This window comes from Myotis daubentonii, chromosome 15 (genome assembly GCF_963259705.1).
Source record: "Myotis daubentonii chromosome 15, mMyoDau2.1, whole genome shotgun sequence".
NCBI classification, from domain to species: Eukaryota; Metazoa; Chordata; class Mammalia; order Chiroptera; family Vespertilionidae; genus Myotis; species Myotis daubentonii.
Genome location: NC_081854.1, coordinates 27,724,925 through 27,744,068, shown reverse-complemented (window position 1 = coordinate 27,744,068; position 19,144 = coordinate 27,724,925). Strand labels below are relative to the sequence as shown.

At 56.6% G+C, this 19,144-nt stretch overlaps 1 protein-coding gene across 6 annotated transcripts; it reads left to right on the top strand.

Annotated features, from left to right (window-relative positions):
* The first annotated feature begins 2,980 nt into the window (after positions 1-2,980).
* KCTD15 (potassium channel tetramerization domain containing 15) lies at positions 2,981-17,730 on the top strand. 6 transcript variants are annotated; one of them, XM_059666981.1, is made up of 8 exons: positions 2,981-3,138; positions 4,661-4,756; positions 5,472-5,525; positions 6,202-6,294; positions 6,926-7,101; positions 12,327-12,471; positions 14,857-15,162; positions 16,246-17,730. In XM_059666981.1, the coding sequence occupies exons 4-8, from the start codon at positions 6,229-6,231 to the stop codon at positions 16,402-16,404; spliced, it is 852 nt and encodes a 283-aa protein (XP_059522964.1). In that variant the 5' UTR covers positions 2,981-3,138; positions 4,661-4,756; positions 5,472-5,525; positions 6,202-6,228; the 3' UTR covers positions 16,405-17,730. The 6 variants fall into 6 exon arrangements, with proteins under 6 accessions (XP_059522964.1, XP_059522963.1, XP_059522962.1 ...); XM_059666980.1 differs by having other exon boundaries at positions 4,658-4,756; XM_059666979.1 differs by lacking the exon at positions 5,472-5,525.
* Positions 17,731-19,144: the final 1,414 nt, after the last annotated feature.

Here is a 19,144-nt window from a genome sequence, read left to right as displayed (position 1 = left end):
ATGTATAAAGTTCAACTCTTTAATAAAAGAATTCAGGAATAGGAACACAGTTTCCAGCAATATTAAGAAAATAAAGGTCCCTCAAAATAGTCATTTCCTGTTTTGATTAAGTTCTGCCTTTTTAATATAGTTGGTATAAAATGAAACTCTTAAAAAGAAAAAAAAAAACACGTAGGAATTTAAAATAAAGTGGAATATCCTATTTTCAGGGTCACCAGTACCATGGTGAGATCTGTCTCTTAGACAATGACACTTAGTATCTGTGTAGTTCCATGAATACTTTTGAAGTGTCATATTAAAACCAATCTCGTGGCCTTGAGGCAAAGAGAAGCAATTAGTCTTGGAGTTGTGAATAAATAAAAATCCATTTATACACCCGTCCTTGACATGTACCTTGCAAATCTTAGAAACTTCATCTAGTGGGAAAAGAAATGTTAAATCACGAATACCAATACTAATCACATTGCCATGTGGCTTCCTAAAATAGCTTAGCTCATACCCATCTTTTAAGTATTAATTTATATGTATATATTCATCCATATTGAATTCAAAACAAAAAAGCTCTAGCAGCACCTAGAGAGGGAGACAGGAGTGAGGGGCGCTGGGGGCCACAAGGGCCACGACAAGGTTTTCAGTGGGTCTGTGCGTCTCAAACATAAGCGTGGTGCGTTTTTGCATCGGCTCCTTCCTCCCCCTCCCCCCCAAGCAGTTAAAGGACTGGGAAGGGGTAAGGTTCTGTCCCTTCAGAAGTTTGGGGTGCCTACAATGCCTCCTTCATTTGCAATCCTAGCCATCATTTAAGGGAGGATTCCGGAGGTCAAAGTATTGCTTCACTTCTTATTTGGGTCCATTTCTTCAGTGCCGGGTGGGGTGTGTGTAAATGGGGGCTTTGTTGTCCCTTGGCCTTGTGCAGTGCTGAAGGGGCTAGGGGTGTCAGCCACGGCGCAGAGCAGACCTGCTGGGCCTGGCCTGGCTGGGGTGCGGAGAGCAGAAGAGGGGTGCTATCGGGCAGGAGCTGGGAGCCCAAAGCCATCGGCGCCAGTGTGAGGGTAGCAGAGTGGGCAGTCCTTGGGTCGGCTGGAGCCGCTGCACAGATCCCTGACCTACTTCCACCGCCCCTTTCTGTTCTAGGAGCAGCTAAAAATCCATAAATTAAGGATATTAACTGATGGGGCCTGCGGCATTCTTATAAGCTATTTAAATCTATAAATTTACAACATCTTCTGCATATATCAAGTAATTGAACTAACTGCAGGGATGTAACTTTAATGAGAAAATTTCCCCCTTCTCCTGCAGTTCAAGCTCTAAAATAAGTAAATAAATAAATAAATAACATCTTCCCCCTAGGAGGAATGTTTCTGCTTATTCCCGCGTGGAGAAGTTTCAGCAGCGCGGTCCGGGCGCTCTTTCCACGCGCGAGATCCCCTAGTCAAGAGAAGCAGGCCTCCCACTTCGTCCACCTCCTACAAGCGCCCGCCCCTTCCCCCCCACCACCGTCCCCCCCCCCCCCCCGCGCCGCCCCCTGCACCCCGCTCCACACACACACTGCCAACCCCTAGTGCCCCCAGTGAGTGAGGCCGCTAGAGGGCGCCCAGGTACGGCTGGAACTCGGGGTGGGGACCCCGGCGGCGCTCCGGGACCCAGCGCACCCACCCACCCTCCCTCCAGCACCAGCCTGCTCAGGCCCCGGCGTCCCAGGAGCCAGACGCGGAGTGCAATGCAGGCCCAGCGCACCCGCGGCTCCGCGCTCCGTTTCCTAGGAGCCGGGAAATGGTCCAAGGGTGTGGGGGACGGGCGGGGCGCCAGGGAAAACGGAGGAAGGGAAAAAGGAGGGTAGGATAGGAGGAAGGGGCAGCCGGCGCGGGGACCTGGGAGGGACACCCCGGGCGCTGGCCTGAGCGCCGTGGGGTGCCTTGACTGCAGACGTCTCCAACACGCCGCGCGCGGAGAGGAAATGGCGCGTCTGGCCCGGGGCGGCTGGCCGGGCGCCCCCCGCGCGCCCCTCCCCCGCGGTGGCTAACCGCGTGTCCGTAGACGTCACGGGCGGCTCTGCTCCACGGGAGAGGGGCGGTCCGGGCAGAGACCAGGCGAGGAAGGCCAGGGAGGGGGAGGGGTGGACTTGGCCCCCGGCTCCGCTCCAGCCCTGGCCGACTCGCAGCCCAGTTTCTTCCCAAGTCCCGCCCCTGGCCCCGGGCGCCGTGGCGGCGGCAGCTCTCCTCTTTGTAACCGAGGAGTCAAGAAATGTGAGAAACGTGCCCTGTGTTACTTATTTGGGAGCCGAAAATTTATGCCCAGCTGAAAGCGCCCGGGGAAATATTACATCAGATGAAATGACAATGATTAAAATCAGCTTCTCCCCCGCCCCCTTCTGAGCCCAGAGGAGGCCCGGGCGCCGCGTGGCCGGTCGGCGGGGGGCGGGGGACTGGGCAGCGGAGGGCGCAGGGGCCTGGGTGCACTGCTCCCGGGAGGGTGCTGGCGGGGGCCCCGGCGGGATCGCCCGGGTTCCGGGAGGCGGGTGGGAATCGCCGACGAAAGGAGGGGAAACAGTGCATCTCTGTCGCCGAGCGCGGCAGGCGCGGGCGCGCGGAGCTAATTGCGACTCTAATCCTCTGCCCCGCGGCGCAGCCGAGCCCCGAGCCAGGAGTCGCCGCGCGCTCCCGCTCGCGCTCGCCGCGCCGGGTAATTTGGATCCGAATCCTTGCCCTTTGCGTCCAGGCTCGGCCGCCACGGGGCTCGGGCCACGGGCTGGGGCGTGGGGCTGGTTTTCTCGCCAGCAATCGGGGGAAGGCCGCTGGAGAGGAGGGAGGAAAGGAGGTGGGAGCGGCGGGAGGGCAGCCGGAGAGCGGCGCGAAGAGGAGGAGGCGGTGGCGGCGGCCGCGAGGAGGGGAGGAGGCGAGGGGAGGGCGGGGTGGGGAGGCCCCGGCGCGCCGCGCCGCGAGGGGCCGCGCGAAGCGGGGGCCGGGGCGGGAGGGGTGGGTGGGGGGGAGGGTTGGGGGCGAGAGAGAAAGTAACTCCAGGACGAGACCGGAGCGACCCGCGCAGCGAGCACAGGCGGCGAGGCTGCGCCAGGCGCTCGAGACCGGCGGCTGCGGGGGGCGGGGGCTGTGCCCGAGCCCGATCCCCCGCTCCGGCTCCGAGGTAAGCCCCGCGAGGGCGGCCACCGCTCTGCACTATGCACCCCTGTCTCCAAAGTGGCCGCGATACTGAGAAAGTCGGGGTTCATACTTGGGCGGGGGCGGCTGCTTTGTCCCGGTGCTGGGCGGCGGGGGCACCCAGCACAAAGGCCTGGCGCGGGAGGGGTGATTGCCCACGTGGGCTGGTCCTGGCCCAGGGTAGACCCTCCCCACGCGGGCGGGCTCGGCGCTTCCTGCAGCTCGGGGCGGGCGGGGGGGGCGGGTTCAGGCCCCAGCACTGGAGCCCCAGTTGCAGGGCCGGTGAGTTTCCGGGGTCAAAACTGGGCTCACGCAGCTGGGGCTTTGGGGCGGACGGGGCTCGGCTTGGCGCTCAAATCAGAGCGAGAAAAAGTCTCTAACGGGACAGATGTGCGTCCTCTGACGCCTACCCCGTGAGTGCGAAATGGGGCGGGAGGGGTCGGCGCGCTGCTGGTCGTCCCAGGCACGCAGGGTTTGAGGCTCCGGGGCGGCCGCGCGGATACGCGATCGCCGCCCCCGGGTCTCTGCTGCCCGCCTGGACGCGCGCACCGGACACACTCCCAAACATCCCTTCTTCCGTATCGAAGCGCCTTTAGGTCTTCCCGCGCCCCCCACCCCGACTGCAGAAAGATAAGCTTCAAGTTTTCACTCCCTCAAATGTGCATGAAGGAATTTAACTGCATTGAATAACAGCATTAGTTTCAATTAATTTTTTTTAATCCCGCCAACAATAAACTTTGAGAACAAAAGCGCTTTTACGTCCTTAATTAGGCAAGCTTCCCATCTGTGGTCTCCAAGTGTCTGCTTCTTGATTTAACTTTGTCCTCCGCCCCCGCCACGCACCCCTCCCCACCCTGCCAGGCTCTTCGGGTTCCGTGGCCGCCCCCGCCCCGCGGCGCTGCGGGCCTGGGCCCAGCCGGCTCCAGGCTCCCTGAAGTTCACACCGGCCGGCGGCCTTCGCGGCGGGGCTGGCGCGCACCAGGTGGCTCGCGGGCCTCGCTCCCGGCCCACCCCCGGGACAATCTCGCCCCGGGCTAGCGCCCAGGGCGCAGAGCTGAAGAGAACTAGGGAGGCGCCTTCTGTTTACCTTTTATGGCTAAAATAACAGCTTAGCAAAGAAGCGACTTCACGAAGAAGCGATTTAGTGAAATCGTCTCAAGCTGCCGCAGCTCAGCCAGTTTAATCACCCCCAGAGAGCTGAACAACTGCGAGCACAATGGGACACAAAATCATTTTGTGTGTAAATGAGCGTGGCATTCTGCTCGCTTCCCTCTGCTCGGGCGGGCGGGGCTCGGCGGTGGTGGGCGGGCGCGGGTCTGGGGCTCCCGCCGCAGCTCCCAGAAGCGGGTCAATACCCAGCCAGTTTGGAAACCCGTGGGCCCTGCAACAGGCTGTTTGGCCAGCCTCGGGAGGGCTGGGTTTTGGGGCCGGGTCATGGGTTTGATGCTGATGTTGGCGGGATGAGCTTGTGTCTTACTGCACTCACTTTATGCTTCTGACCTCAGCAGTGGTCTCGGAGAAAGGGTCGTTGTCCAGCACAGATGCGTTGGTCAGAGGGAGCACTGGAGGTTCTGGTCAAGGCGTAAAGCCTGGGGCTTCCAATGGTGAGTTTCCGGTTTGCTGTGAACCGCAGGTTGTGCTTGGGAAGGAGGCTGGGTGAGAATGGCAGGGGGCAGCTTTTGTGATGGGTGCTTGGTGTTAAATGTCACTTTTGAGCAGTGTCCTGGCAGTAGGGAAAACGGTGCAGTTGCTTTGATAGAATGAAGATCCATCAGAATTCCTTCCAGCACAGTTTGTCCTCCGCGTGGCTTTCCTTCTGACTCCTCACCCAGCAGAGCCTCCTACCGCAGGACAGCCCATTCTGGAGCTCTGTTTTGGTTTCTCAGAACTTCCATGAGATAAGTGACCTGCTTTTTAAAAAGCTAACTGGAACTCAGGAATGCCAAAAGCAGCAGCCCCCGACAGCACCCCCAGTGAGGGTATAAATTAAACCTCTCTGTTCCCTAATAGCACCTCCACCCCACCCTGGTTCCTGTCAAGGATCTTGCCAGGACCAGGGCAGAGGAACCTTACTTAAAATTTGCACGATCTGATGCTCCTTGGACCTTGGTCCATATTTCAAAATTGGATGTTGAATTTCAAGGCACAAAGTCAACCCTTAGGGGAGATTGCACCCTCATTTAAACCAGCAAGAGACAAGTCCGGGTTAGGCTTGTGGAAGCCAGTGGTGAGAGTGGTAGTCACTGTGAATGCCCTCCTCCCAGCCCCGTGAGATTGGAAAGGGCTGCATAAGCCTGCTCTTCTCCACCCTCCTCGCAGGTTCTGTCAGTGCCCTGGAGTGGCTTCTAGTGACTGAGGAACAATTTTTTTCAGGTGACTGTGGAGCAGAGGAAAGGTGCTAAGTGGCCATGGGGAGGAGCAGGAGATGGGGTCCATTTGCTGAGCCACTGTGGATTTTTCTGGCCAGCTCTCTGATGCCTTGGGGGGGGGGGGTGGTAATCATCCCAAGGGGCCTGAAGCACAGACAAGACCATCTGGGGGTCTGAGAGGTCCTGAGCTCCCCATCTCATAGAGGGTGCGGGATCCTCCCTGCACAGTGGTCCACAGGGTTCTCTGTTGATGCAAGAGGAGACACGCTTGGTAACATGGCTCTAAACCAAAATACCGGGAAAATCAGATTTGTTCTGAAACATTTTGGGCAATTACGGTGAGCATATGTTTCAGTATTGTCATTAGCTGAGTTAGCAGACATGGAGCTCTCAGAAAACACATGTGAGAGTGTGTGTGTGTGTGTGTGTGTGTGTGAGAGAGAGAGAGAGAGAGAGAGAGAGAGAGAGAGAGAGAGAAGTGATTTGCTATGGCCCGAATGCATCCTTTGGGGTATGGGGATAGAATAGCAGTGGGTGGAATCTGGAGAGCACGTTAGTAGGCATGGGGTCCAGGAGAGCATGTGCAGAACGGACGACTCGAAGTGTCTGACTCCATTTGCTGAGCCACGGCGCCCATAACCTTTGAGGAGTAAGCCCTCTGGTCTGTCGGTGTTTCCCAGATACTCCGGGCAGTGATGGAAGCCTAGATGCCTCACCGCAAGGAGCGACCGAGCGGGTCCTCGCTTCACGCCCCAGGCAGCGCCGGAACCGAGGTGAGAGCCAGAGGGTGGGCTGGTCAGCATGGGGTCGCCTCTTTGCCCTCTTCCCGAGTGCCTGCTCACTGGCTGGCCTGGCTGCCCCTCCTCGTAGCTGCAGCATTCAAGAGATGGCTGTTGACTGACTATAGGATTACGTATTTTTTGAAACAAAAATGCTCTTAATTTGATGTGGAATTTACTACATGTATAAAACTCAACGCCTTAGGTGCTGAGGAAGTCACTAATTTAGAGGTGTCTCGTTACTGAGACAAACTTGCAAAAACCCCTGAATCCCAATTCACAAATTGGTGATTCGTTTGTCAGGGGATATTTCACATCTAACACATAAGCCCACGACCTTTAATTAGAATTTTGCAGTTTGTTTTATGCCCCTGGAGGCTGACACCTTGAAAATTTTTTTTCTTGATTTCTTATTGCTAATAAGCATCTTTCTTTCTCCCTCTGGTCCTTTGAAGAGAATGATGCAAATACACTTAATTACAGTGGTGGCCATAATTTGTCAGCTGAATATGTGATCAGGCACAGGAGAAGTGATCTGATTAGATCTGTGATCACATTGGTAACAAAGGGAGTACACAGCTCTGTTGGGAAGAAACCCCTGTTTCCACCTTGTTTCCGTCTCCAGGAGGGAGGAAGCATGTCCCGGTTGTCTCTCACCCGGTCACCCGTGTCTCCCCTGGCTGCCCAGGGGATCCCACTGCCAGCCCAGCTCACCAAGTCCAATGCACCTGTGCACATCGACGTGGGCGGCCACATGTATACCAGCAGCCTGGCCACGCTCACCAAGTACCCCGACTCCAGGTAAGAACCGAGCCCCTTGTACTACCAGGTGTATGACGGTGACTGGCAGCATCTGCAGCCTGCTACCAGTGATGTCTGTCTCCTCTGCCAGCCCACCTGCAGGGCTCTGCGGCCCCCCTGCTCCCCGCCGCCCCCACAACTCTCACTGCCCCGGGGAACTAGGGTTTGCACAGGGACTTGTGACCCTTAGCTGGCTGCATTGGTAGTGCTAGGAGGAGCTTCTGACCCACTGGCAACAGCCAATCCTACCTGAAGCTGGCCAGCAGCTGGCTGGGGGATCTGACATGCCTTTAGGTTCCTTTTGAGTGGGACTTAGGCCTGGCCTTTGCAGGGGGTCATTTGTGAGCAATGCTGTGTACTTCTTGGGGTCATGTATTTAATCCTACTTCTGATTCTAACCCTCAGGAAATCGCATAGGCGGGGGAGGAGAGGAAGCCACAATTTGCCATCTTTGTTGGTGTGGCTACTGCTGGACCCTGAGGGCTAGCAGCAGGCTCCCTGTGGCAGAGGGTAGGGGTGGTGCAGTAGCTGCTGTGGAGAAGCAGAAGCCTCATGCTCCATCAGCAAATGGACCCTGGACCCTCTCTGACCAGGACCCTTCCAACCTGCGCCTCACACTCTGCAGAGCTCCCTGGTATTCCTGCCTTGTGGGCCCATCTGGGCAGTGCTGGGAGATCAGGGAGGCGCTGGGCGCTGCCCATTCCTGCTTTTGCCTCTTGGGCATTTTCCTCCCGGGGCAGCAGGGCTGACCCGAGCTGGGGTGGGTCCCCGTGAAGTTGTCCAGGAGGCGATGTGGAGCGCTGCTTGCTGAGCCCCCAACTGCTTGCTCCTGGCGCAGTGAGGCAGTTGCTGCTGAGGGCTGAGCAGCAGGAGGGCCAACGCTACGGGCACCACCCGTTTTATACGGTTAAAATAGCAAGAGGAGTTAATTAATCCCCCAGACACCCAGGGATCATCTCTGGGAAGCTTTCTAGTCAGGCTGCCTTGTCAGTATGGTTGCTCAGAGCACAGAGGAGTCCTAGTGTGTGGAGGTGGCTGTTAGGGTGGCTGGTATGGGGCCAGGGTGGAGCCCTCCATGGGGCTGAGGTGCTCACTCGAGGAGGGATCTTTGGGGTGGATGCAGGGTCAAGTTTGGAATCTGGGGATCCTGGGGGACAAATGGTGGTTGAGGCTTCATTTTCTTTGCCCAAAAGAGGCTAGGCCTGGGGCACTTGTGCACTTGGGCCATGGGGGTAGGGGCAGGCGTCAGCTATGAGGCCATGTCGGCAGTGTTGGCCTGTGCACTGGCTTGCAGAGCCCTGTCTAGAACAGGAGATGGATTCAGTTTATTTTATTTCAATTTTTCCCTCTGTGGCATTCTTGAGTTGTTTGAGATAGATCACCCCTTAATTGGTTGACGACGTTTGTGAGTGAAATTCATAAAACCCTTGCCCACAGCCTCTCTGAAGAGAGTTTCCTGAAATCAGACACTTGCCCTTCTGGAGTAATCACAGCCCAGGCCCACAGGGAATGGCCTCCTCATTCTTGTGTCCAGGCTGCTACCTGGGAGCCATGAGGGCGGGGGTGGCCCTCCCCCGCCAGGCCCACACTGCAGCTTGTCCTTGCCCCGTGGTCCTGCTCTGAGGTGGGGTGGGCCCACTGGCCGAGGAGCTGGTCCTGGGGCTCCTGGGCTGCTGGATGTACCCAGAGGAGGTGGCAGTCGCATTCTTCCCTGAGGCTGGACTCAGGATGAATCCGCCGTTCTGTCTGATGGTTTCTGGCTTACGGGCGACCTGCTTCCCTAGCTGGAAGCTTTGGCTTGGAGGCCAGGGGAACCTGTAGGACAGCCGGGGGACAGTGGGTCAGGCAGCTGTGCTGCCAAGGGCCCCTCAGATCCCTCTCATCCCTCTTTGAGTGAATCATTAAAATAACGATTTTTCATCAATTCTGGAAACCAAGAGCAATCCCTTACCCAGCATCGCTTTGTGAGTCACCTGGAAATGGAGGACTGAAAGTGTTAAGGTCCCCCGGGGAGTTTCAGTGTCAGAGTGCTCGAGTCCCGTCCTGGGCAGTGCTGGAGACCAGGCACCCGTGCCCAGGCCCTCAGGTCCCGGGGCTACAGAGCACCCCTGGGCTTCTGAGCCTCGGCTGGTGGGGGTGGTTCTGACACAGGAACAGGTGCCACCACTGATTGGCCCCAGAACAGCTGTCAGTCAGTCACTGCTCAGAGGCAGCGGAACAGACTCCCTGAGGCTGACACCCTGCTCCTGCCTGCCTGCTGGGCATTGTTTAGCTGCTGCCATTGCAGCCTGACTGGCAGCCCTGCTGGCTGTGGGAAGCAGCAAACGGAGATGTCCACGAGGTTCAGAACTAATAAAACCTCCCCCTGAAACACTGAGGAAATTGGAACCAAAGCTTAAAAAAATAAAGAGAAGATCCCTGTCAGCTGGGGTCAGAATGACCAGTCCATACCGTGGAGAGCCTCTGAGGTTGGCACCCAAACCCTGACGCCTCCCTCCGAGGGTGGCCCGGGGCAGGAGCTGACTCGTAAGCCCCTGTATGTGTCTGCTGCTCCTTCGTGGTGACTGACCTAACCTTCCCTCAACCTACTCACATTCTTGGTAGCCTCAGACCCCAAGGGCATGAAAGCCTTGGTCCTGTGAAGATACAGTGAGTCATGGAAAGATCTAGAACCAGCCAGTCCTGAAATAAGACAGATTAAGCACCTTGTAGTCTTGGGCCAATGAGCAACCTGGAACCCAGTCAGCCCCAGAATTGGGTGGGTTCCGAGTCCTGTGGACTGACAGGATGGTCTGGAGCCCCAGCCAGCCCTGACACCGGAGGGACCGGCCACTCAGCCAAACCTAGAACGTTGCTGGCTGCACAGAGGGTGTGAGCTCAGCCAGGAAGGGTGGAGTAGGTTCCACGGGGCTTAGGAATGGTTGGCTCATCTGTGGATGTGGCTTTCACTTCTGTCTGCTGATGCCATGAGGAGGCCCTCGGCTGTCCCATCTGTTTCCAGTGATGCTGGGTGGCCCTCAGTCTGACATTTGAATACCCAAGCTCTGCTGAGGCCAGGTGTTGGGGCTTAGACAGTTGGGACAGGCCATGGAGCCCACAAGGCTTTCCAGTGGGACTGTGTCCCCCAGTACCGTTGTCACCAGGCCTAGGGGGGTTGATAGGTGCCGGTGGCCTGTGGAGCCCTGAGATGAGTTATATCTGGGTGATGGCAGCGCTGGTTCCACAGGCTGGGGCCTCACCGCAGGCTCTGACCTGCTTGTGCCCATCCATGAAGGCAGTCTTGCCCTTTTATTTTCTTAAGAGATATTTTTATTGATTTCAGAGTGGAAGGTAGAGGGAAAGAGATAGAAACATCAATGACGAGTGCGAATCATTGATCAGCTGCCTCCTGCATGCACCCTACTGGGGGTTGAGCCCACAACCCAGGCATGTGTCCTGACCGGAAATCTAACCGTGACCTCCCGAGTTCATAGGTCAACGCTCATCCACTGAGCCACGCCAGCCGGGCAGCCTTGGCCTTTTATACCAGCGGTTCTCAACCTGTGTGTTGCGACCCCTTTGGCGGTCGAACGACCCTTTCACAGGGGTTGCCTGAGACCATCCTGCATATCAGATATTCACATTACGATTCATAACAGTAGCAACATTACAGTTATGAAGTAGCAACGAAAATAATTTTATGGTTGGGTCCCAACATGAGGAACTGTATTTAAAGGACCAAAAGGTTGAGAACCACTGTTTATACAGTCCCACTGGGACGGCCTGGGCTACTCTACACCTGGGCAGACCCTCATAGCTGATGCCTGAATGTGCCAGGCCACCAGCGTGGAAGACGGTGCAAATATGGGAGGCCCTGAAAGAGGCTTCGGGGCTCTAACCCCTCAGCTTCTGCCCAGCTCATGTGCCCTGGTGCACAATGGCAGGGGCAGGGCAGGGCCTCGGGCATAATGACCTGAATGGACAGAGGGCTAGGCTGCCAGGGGAGAGAGGCATGTCCCTGGAAGGTCCATGCCAGGCAGAGAGTGAGGGGGCTTAGGGATCAGACTGTACAGGCTGGACTGGCAGGCCTGTGTCTCAGGTCAGGGCCACCCTTTTCCCAGGCTGTGCAGACGAGCTGCAGCCTTGGAAGGGTCTAGTGGACACGTGTGGCCCTGCCCGCTGAAGGGTGTCTAGTGGTGCTGTCCCTGGGAAGACCCTGCCAGTCTTCCTCCTCTATTTCTGAGCCAAGCTCTTGGCTGTCATCACCCGTCTTTGTGGCTCCTAATTGTCCATAGCTGGGCCTGGGGTCTGCCGGGAAAGTTAGCCAAACCAAAGCCTGCCTCCCTGGGCACTAGGGAGGCCAAAGCCTTGGCTCTGAGGCCTGCTTCCTCCTCCCTGGAGTGGATGCAGACCTGCCTCAAGGGCTCCTCAAGACCCCCTGAGCTTCTGTCAGAACCTCTACCCTTCAGAGGACAGGGTGCTGGGTCCTGTCTCCCCTCCCAGGAGTGCCCACCTATGGTGTATGTGCATACATAGTGGTGTATGTGTACCCTGTAGCATGCAAGCACGTGTGCAGAACCTCCTGCCTCCCTGGGATCCCCCCAAGGGCTCCCTGAACGAGTGGCTGTTGTTGGTTTATCTGTGAGTTTGTCTCATGTACATAGCTGTGTCCCTGGTTGACTTGTGCTGGCTGGTGTGTCCTTTGCCCAGATGTGTCTAGGTCTGCCTGTGATTTGTGTGTCGTGAGGGAGGGACCATGTGACCCTGTGCTTGTTACCCAGGTGTGTCACATCTGATGCTCCTTCCTATGGGTTAGATGACATGGATGTGTGGGACCCAAGGCTGTCTTGGGTGCTTTACATGTGTTCACTGCATGTGTGGCTGTGGGCTAGGGTGTCTGATGGTTGGTGGGAGTTTCTGGGTGGGTCTGTCTGGCTAGGGTTTGTGTGTGGGGGCCAGGAGGCTGTGTCTGTGTCTTGCTGTAGTTTTCCAGGCCTGTAACACGTGTCAGCAGGCAGGTGTATGCAGCTGGGTGTGTCTCCTGGCTATGGCTTGTGATGCTTGCTATGCTCTGTCTGATTGTGGCCTGGCTGCCTCTGGTGTATACAAACATCCCTCGGGCTCGGTCCAGTTTCAGTCACCCACGTAAGGCCCCTCATCCCGCCAGCAGGGCAGGCCTTAAGGAGTGGGGTTGGGGTAGGTGGAGTGGCCCTTCCATCAGATATCCCACCCTTCATCTCTCCCAGAATAAGCCGCCTCTTCAATGGCACTGAGCCCATCGTCCTGGACAGTTTGAAGCAACACTATTTCATTGACCGGGATGGGGAGATTTTCCGCTATGTCCTGAGCTTCCTGCGGACGTCAAAACTGCTGCTCCCAGACGACTTCAAGGTGAGTCTGTAGCCGGTGGCAACCCTGCTGCCTGTATGGTGGCATTACACAGGGGACGCTGTGACTTAATAAGTGGACCCGCGGTCGTCATAGCAACCATAAAAAGTTAAGCGATGAAGCCAAGGGCTAAATCAGTTTTTCTAAACTAATTTTGTTTTCTCACGTTTTTAGCTTATTTCTCAGGGTGTGACAACAGTTAAGCAGTGGCACTTACCCTGGTTTCACATTTGTCGTGTTGAAGACTTGTGTGTGGGAGTTACAGGAGTTAGCGGTTCCTAGATCTGTTTCTTGGTAGCCGTTTGCAGGGAGGAAACCCGGATCCAAAGCAAACACCCTTCAAACAAAAGGTGACCCGTCCAGGTCCCGAGAATCCTGCCTCGGTGCCAGTCCCCTTTGTGGCCCCGGGGACCTGGAGGAAGGAACTCAGGCCTGGGCCACCCCACTCAGCAGCAAGTGGCCTTTCTTCCTTCTGGCACCCAGAGGACCAGTCACCCCGGGACTGTTTTGTCCTCCATCCAACTTAGTTCCTGGGTCCCAACAACTGAACTTACTGGTAGGCTGAAAATACAGTGCAACAAGGCAGACGCGTGTCCTGTCCCCATAGCACCTAAGATGTGGTGGGAAGCCCTAACCTGTTTGGCTCAGCGGATGGAGCATCGGCCTGCAGACTCAAGGGTCCCAGGTTCGATTCTGGTCAAGGGCATGTACCTTGGTTGCGGGCACACCCCCAGTAGGGGGCGTGCAGGAGGCAGCTGATTGATGTTTCTCTCTCATCGATGTTTCTAACTCTCTATCCCTCTCCCCTCCTCTCTGTAAAAAATCAATAAAATATTAAAAAAAAAAAAAAGATGTGGTGGGAAGACAGATGTTGAACAAAAAACACTTGAATTCCACAGAATTCCAATTCAGGGAAGGAGTCGGGGAGGATGTTTCTCTGGGAGGTGAAGGAGGAAGGTGTGAGGGCCTTGGTGAGGAGGCAAGGACCGTCCTGACCGGGAGAGAAGGTGTTAGCCTGGGGCTGTGTGAACTGGGAGGCCAGGAAGGGAGGCTGCTGGTTGATGTCAGGACCTTGGTGGCTGGTTCAGCATTTGTAGGGAGCAAGAGGCCAAGAGGGGTTATTTGACGGCTTTGGACCAGGGTGGAGGCAGCGAAGAGGGAGCCAAGAGGCAGGTTAGACATATTTAAGAAAGGCTACGGGTGGGGGCTCTCGAGGGTGCCTCCTGGCCTGCAGCTTCTGTCTGAGTGGATGGTGGAGGCCCAGCAGGGGAACAGGCTGGGGGGAGTGTGGCACCCAGGTCCTGCATGGAATTGCTGGTGGGTCGTTGGGTGAAGGCGTCTGGGCTGGGGGAAGATGTGGGAGCTGTTTGCTGTGCAGATATCGCTTCGGAGCAGATGAGAGCAGAAGCCCAGGTGGGGCTGAGGAACCCTGTGGAGGGATAGAATGGGTTCCCCGACAGGCCTCCCTCAGGGTGGTCCCAAAGGCCGGGGCCAGCAGGTGCCAGGTAGGCTCTGCTTTGTGTCCGGCTTCCTTGCCTCTCCCCCAGGGGTCCTCAGGTTCACCAGTTGACCTTGATCTGAGCCCCATTGAGTGGCATGAGTCGTGGGCACTCTCGGCTACGCAGGGCTGGGGCAGGTGTGGGTGACCAGGTGTTTGAGGGGTAGTTGGTGTGAGCCCGTCGTCCTGGGAGGGGGCTGCCTGCCTGGTGAGAGATGGGCTCCCCACCCCAGCCCCTCCTCACACAGCTGCTAGTTCAGGGGCCGGCCAGGCACTTGGCAGATCTTGTCCTTTACAAAGCCCGTCCCCTTCTCTGAACTGGGTGTCTGCATGCATTTTATAGAAGAGAAAACAGGCTCAGAGAAGCTCAGTTACAGATGAGCAGAGGCTTCAGGGCTAGCACATGAGGATGCGAAAATCCAGCCTTGGCAGATCTGTTTTGCCTCCCTGCTGGCCCGTGTGCTCTTTCAGGGCAGGTGAGCTCCTCCCCTCTGGGATTCTGAGAAGCAGCAGGTCCCAGGCATAGACAGAGCCTCAGGCTCCTCTCGTCTAGCCTCCTGGTCTTTCTAGAGGCTTCTCTCTACTTCGGGGTGGTGGTGGGGCGGTGGGGGGGTGATGAAGCCTGCCTGAGTGCTTGGGCCAGATGGAAGGACTCGGGGTCTGGCACAGATGCACACCAGTCGCTGCCCATGGGACAAGGCTAGACTCCTTGTGCTTGCACACATTCACTTGAGCCTCATTTTCTCCATCTGTACAATGGGCACAATCATCCCAGTTCGCATTGTGCCCTGGGGGAGGGGGTCACAGTTCTGTGGAATGGTGAGAGGAGGCCCTCCTGGCATTGGAAAAGGCCGTCCCCCACCTCCCTCCATCCTGTGCTGCTCCCGCAGGATTTCAGCCTGCTGTACGAGGAGGCGCGCTACTACCAGCTGCAGCCCATGGTGCGGGAGCTGGAGCGCTGGCAGCAGGAGCAAGAGCAGCGGCGCCGCAGCAGGGCCTGTGACTGCCTGGTGGTGCGGGTCACGCCGGACCTGGGTGAGCGGATCGCGCTCAGCGGCGAGAAGGCCCTCATCGAGGAGGTCTTCCCAGAGACCGGGGACGTCATGTGCAACTCCGTCAACGCTGGCTGGAACCAGGACCCCACACACGTCATCCGCTTCCCGCTCAACGGCTACTGCCGGCTCAACTCGGTGCAGGTGAGGGCTGCGCCTGCCCCACTGGCCTCCCCCAAAGCCTCTGGCAGCAGAGAGAGATGGAGGGAGGCGCGGTCCCTGAAATGGCGAATCCCTCCTGCCATCTCACAGAAAAGGCAACAATGTATGGATGCATAATTTATGTCCTGCTCATAATTAAATGATGGCGCCTGGGGGATGGACTTAAAAAAATTGATCTGTACTCTCTTTTTTTTTTGCAAAAGGATGTTCTATAAAAAATGTCCAGAGTACTTTCAACAAAGTGTGCTTCATTTGACACCGAGTCTGAGTTTGGATTCAGATTAAACCCAGACAACAGGAGCGGCAGGTCAGAGGCGGAGCATGGAGGTGGCCTGGAGCCCCTTCCTCTCCCTCCTGACCCGGCCACAGGCACCCCGTTGGCTGCCCAGAGTGATCCTGGACTGGCTTTCCCTAGATGGGCCTTAGAAGCCCAAGATGGAGTGGGGACCATTTCCCACCAGCTCTTCCAGACCCAAGAGCACACCCCCGTTTCAGGTGGGGGGCAGAGTGGACTTTGTAGGGAAAGTGCCCCCATGCACACATTCCACAGGCTGTCATTCAGAACTTGCTGGTTGCAGGACACAGGTGTCAGACAGTGACTAGACCAAACCCGCACAGAGGCACAAACCCATGTGGACTCGGAGGCCTGCAGAGACACAAACACAGAGAGGACGCCTCCTCTCCACCCCAGCTCCCGTGAGCTGATGCGCCCCCAGGCCTCAAACCATCTGGGACTCGAAGCTCAGGGAAGCAGGTGGCTGCCCAGAGGCCAGGGGCAGGGTCTCTCTGTAAGTGAGGCAGGTCTCAGTGAGGAGGGGCCCTGGGACCACATGTCCAGAGCGAAGGGCAGGTTACATCCGAGAAGAGGCAGGGGCCCCAGAGGCTCTTGCTTCCGCCCTGAACCAGGCTGCGGACCCTGCAGGCTGTAGCTCAGAGTAGCCACTCGGATTTGGTCACTGGAGGTGTTAACAGAAGGTGGCTGCCCAGGCGAGGGCCCAGCTGTCCACCAGGCCAGCCAGGCAGATTTGCAGCTGGGCATTGCTGACTCCTGTTTCTTCCCGGCAGGTCCTGGAGAGGCTGTTCCAGAGGGGTTTCAGCGTGGCTGCGTCCTGCGGGGGTGGCGTGGACTCCTCCCAGTTCAGCGAGTATGTGCTTTGTCGGGAGGAGCGGCGACCACAGCCCACCCCCACCGCTGTCCGGATAAAGCAGGAGCCCCTGGACTAGGCCCTGCCTCCGTGCCCACCTGAGGCCCCTGGCCCTGGGGACGGCCAGGGCCCTGCGGACAGTGCTGGGGAGTGCTGCCTATACCTGCTTCTCGATCTTCATGAGACTGAGGGTGAGGCTGGGGGTTCCGAGGCCAGCCCAGGGAGCCCCAGGGCCCAGGTGTCTTGCAACAGAATGGGGTGCTGGAGGCATGTTTTCCAAAGGATTGGTGTGACCCAAAGATGCCTCGGTGAGAACTCTGCCACCAGTTTCCCGGTGCCCCTGGGCTCCCCAGCCTGGCGCAGTGTCCTCCAAGGCCCTGGGGCCTGCCATGGCAGAGTCGGCACTGGCCTCCACAGCCCACTGCAGAGGGGCTCTTCGTCCTTCTCCACATGTGGCAGACTCCAGTGGGTCTCTGCATCAGAGATGGCTTATTTTTCTACAGTATTTAAAACAGAAGCAGCTGTAACTGCACAAGCCAGAGAGGCCGACAAGGACCAACACTTCTTTACCTGGTGCTTCATTTTCAGTCAGACGTGCGCATGCCCACCCGCATGGTGGGAGAGAGGCCTGGCGCTCCGGCCCAAGTGTCCAGGAGTGGGGCTGGGGGAGCTCTGGTCCCTGCTCTAGGGGCATGCAGGGAGGGCAGTGCTGTCGGAGCTGAAGCAGGGCTGCTGGGAGGAGGGTGGTTTGGGTGTGGAGGATGGATGGCTGTGGAACCACCTGAGACCCTCACCTTTGCTGTCACCTGGGCCACACTTGGTAGATCACCTGGCCTAAGCCCAGGGGCTTCCAGTCGGTTGTGTGTCCCCGCTGGGGTCTCGAAGGAGTCTCTTCCCATCCAGACCAGCCCCAGGGCCACAGGCATCCTTACCTCAGGAACGGGCCCCTCGGTGAAGGGGCCCGCCTGCCAGTAGCATCCTCTGGGTCCCCACCTCAGGAAGCTGTCCCCAGCTCTGATTTTCCCACACTAATATGCACACTGAATTTTAATGAAATTTGTTCTACTAGCTTGCCAGTAAGACCTGGACATGGGCATACCTGGGCCTCTTGCCCCAGATTCCAACAAGGACTGGCCCCTGGGGGTCCTCACAGACCTGCTGCCTCTTAGGCCCAACGACGGACACCCCAGCCTTGTCACACTTGGCCGAGCTGGCTCTGCCCGGGCGGAGAAACCGCAGACAACTGCTCGGTGGATGGGGTGCCCAGCCACCCTGCATACAATGCCTGTAGACTTACTTGTATATGACTCCTTTAATATTGTAAAGATGATGATGTACAATTGTCGTGTTTGTGTGAACACATGATGTTCCTAGTTCATGCCATAAACGATGCTATAAAGCAAAAGACTGAGGCTCCGTCCTGTGCAGAAGCAGCAGTGGATCCCCGCGTTGGATGTTGTGCAGGGGGTTGGGGTCCTCCCTCTGTTCCTTCAGTTCAGATCAAGGAAGAACCGCCGCTCTCGGGGGAGGGGCAAGGTCCCAAGCTGGCCGTTGGTCATGATTGCGTGTGGGTGTTTCCTCGCTGTGCCTGTCTCCTGCGGGCAGCACAGTCTGCATTCTCACTCACAGCCCCTAACTAGATGCAATGGGGAGGCCGACGGGAGGTGTCCGGGGGCTTTTGAACCCAGTCAAATGTTTGAGATTTTCATTCTCTCTGGCTTTTGGTTTCGGTTGACACATCTTTAGAGCCCCACAGAATATAGCAGAAGGTGACAGTCCAGAGCTCGGCCGCCAGGGGAGGTGCAGCCCCGGCTGAGGAGGGTCAGGGTCAAGTGCCCCAGCGCAGCACAAGACTAGGAGCATCTGTTTCCAAGGGGAGGAGTTTGAAGGCATTCCCGGAGGCCTCCATTTAAAGGAGCCTTTTTGTATTTTTCCTCAAAGCCCTCATGTTCTAACCCAGTGGTTCTCAACCTTCCTAATGCCGCGACCCTGTAATACAGTTCCTCATGTTGTGGTGACCCCCAACCATAAAATTATTTTTGTTGCTACTTCATAACTGAAATTTTGCTACTGTTATGAATCGTAATGTAAACATCTGATATGCAGGATGTATTTAGGCGACCCCTGTGAAAGGGTCATTCGACCCCCAAAGGGGTCGCGACCCACAGGTTGAGAATCGCTGTTCTGACCCATGAGGGCCCTTTTACATGCCAGGTAAAGGCCACCAGCCTCGACCCTCCTGGAGGACGAGAGCACAGCTGCTTCCTGTCTGGGTTGCAAAGCAGACGCCATCCCACTGTACAATCTAATTTGCTGGACAGACTCGCTAGCCTTCTCCTTTGCTTAGCAACACGCCTCCGGTTGGCACATCTGCATTTTGGCATCGGAGGTTCACATCTGAGAGGAGGAGAAAGTTGTGTTTATTAGAAAGGAAGTCTTGTGAAAACAGCTCATTGCGACGTATGTTCATGGATTTTTCTGGAATGATAGTCAGCATGGTTACTGGTGGAGATGTCCTAACATTTCTAAGCAAACTAGGTTTTTGACCAAACCATGGTGCTTAAAAAAAAAAAAAAAAAGTACCTTACTGAATGTTACTCTTAATTTATTCTTTCCTAAGTAAAATCAGGAAGTACAATTTTACATAAACTGGGGAATTTCTGCATTTGTAGAGAAACACTGCTCCCATAGTAATGCTTAAAATTCTAATATACACAGTCCCCTAAACAATAAGTACCAATGTTCAGTTCCTTTAAAGCATTTACATATTTCCTGGAATGAATATATTGTAAGGAGTCTTTTGATCAAATACCAGCAGT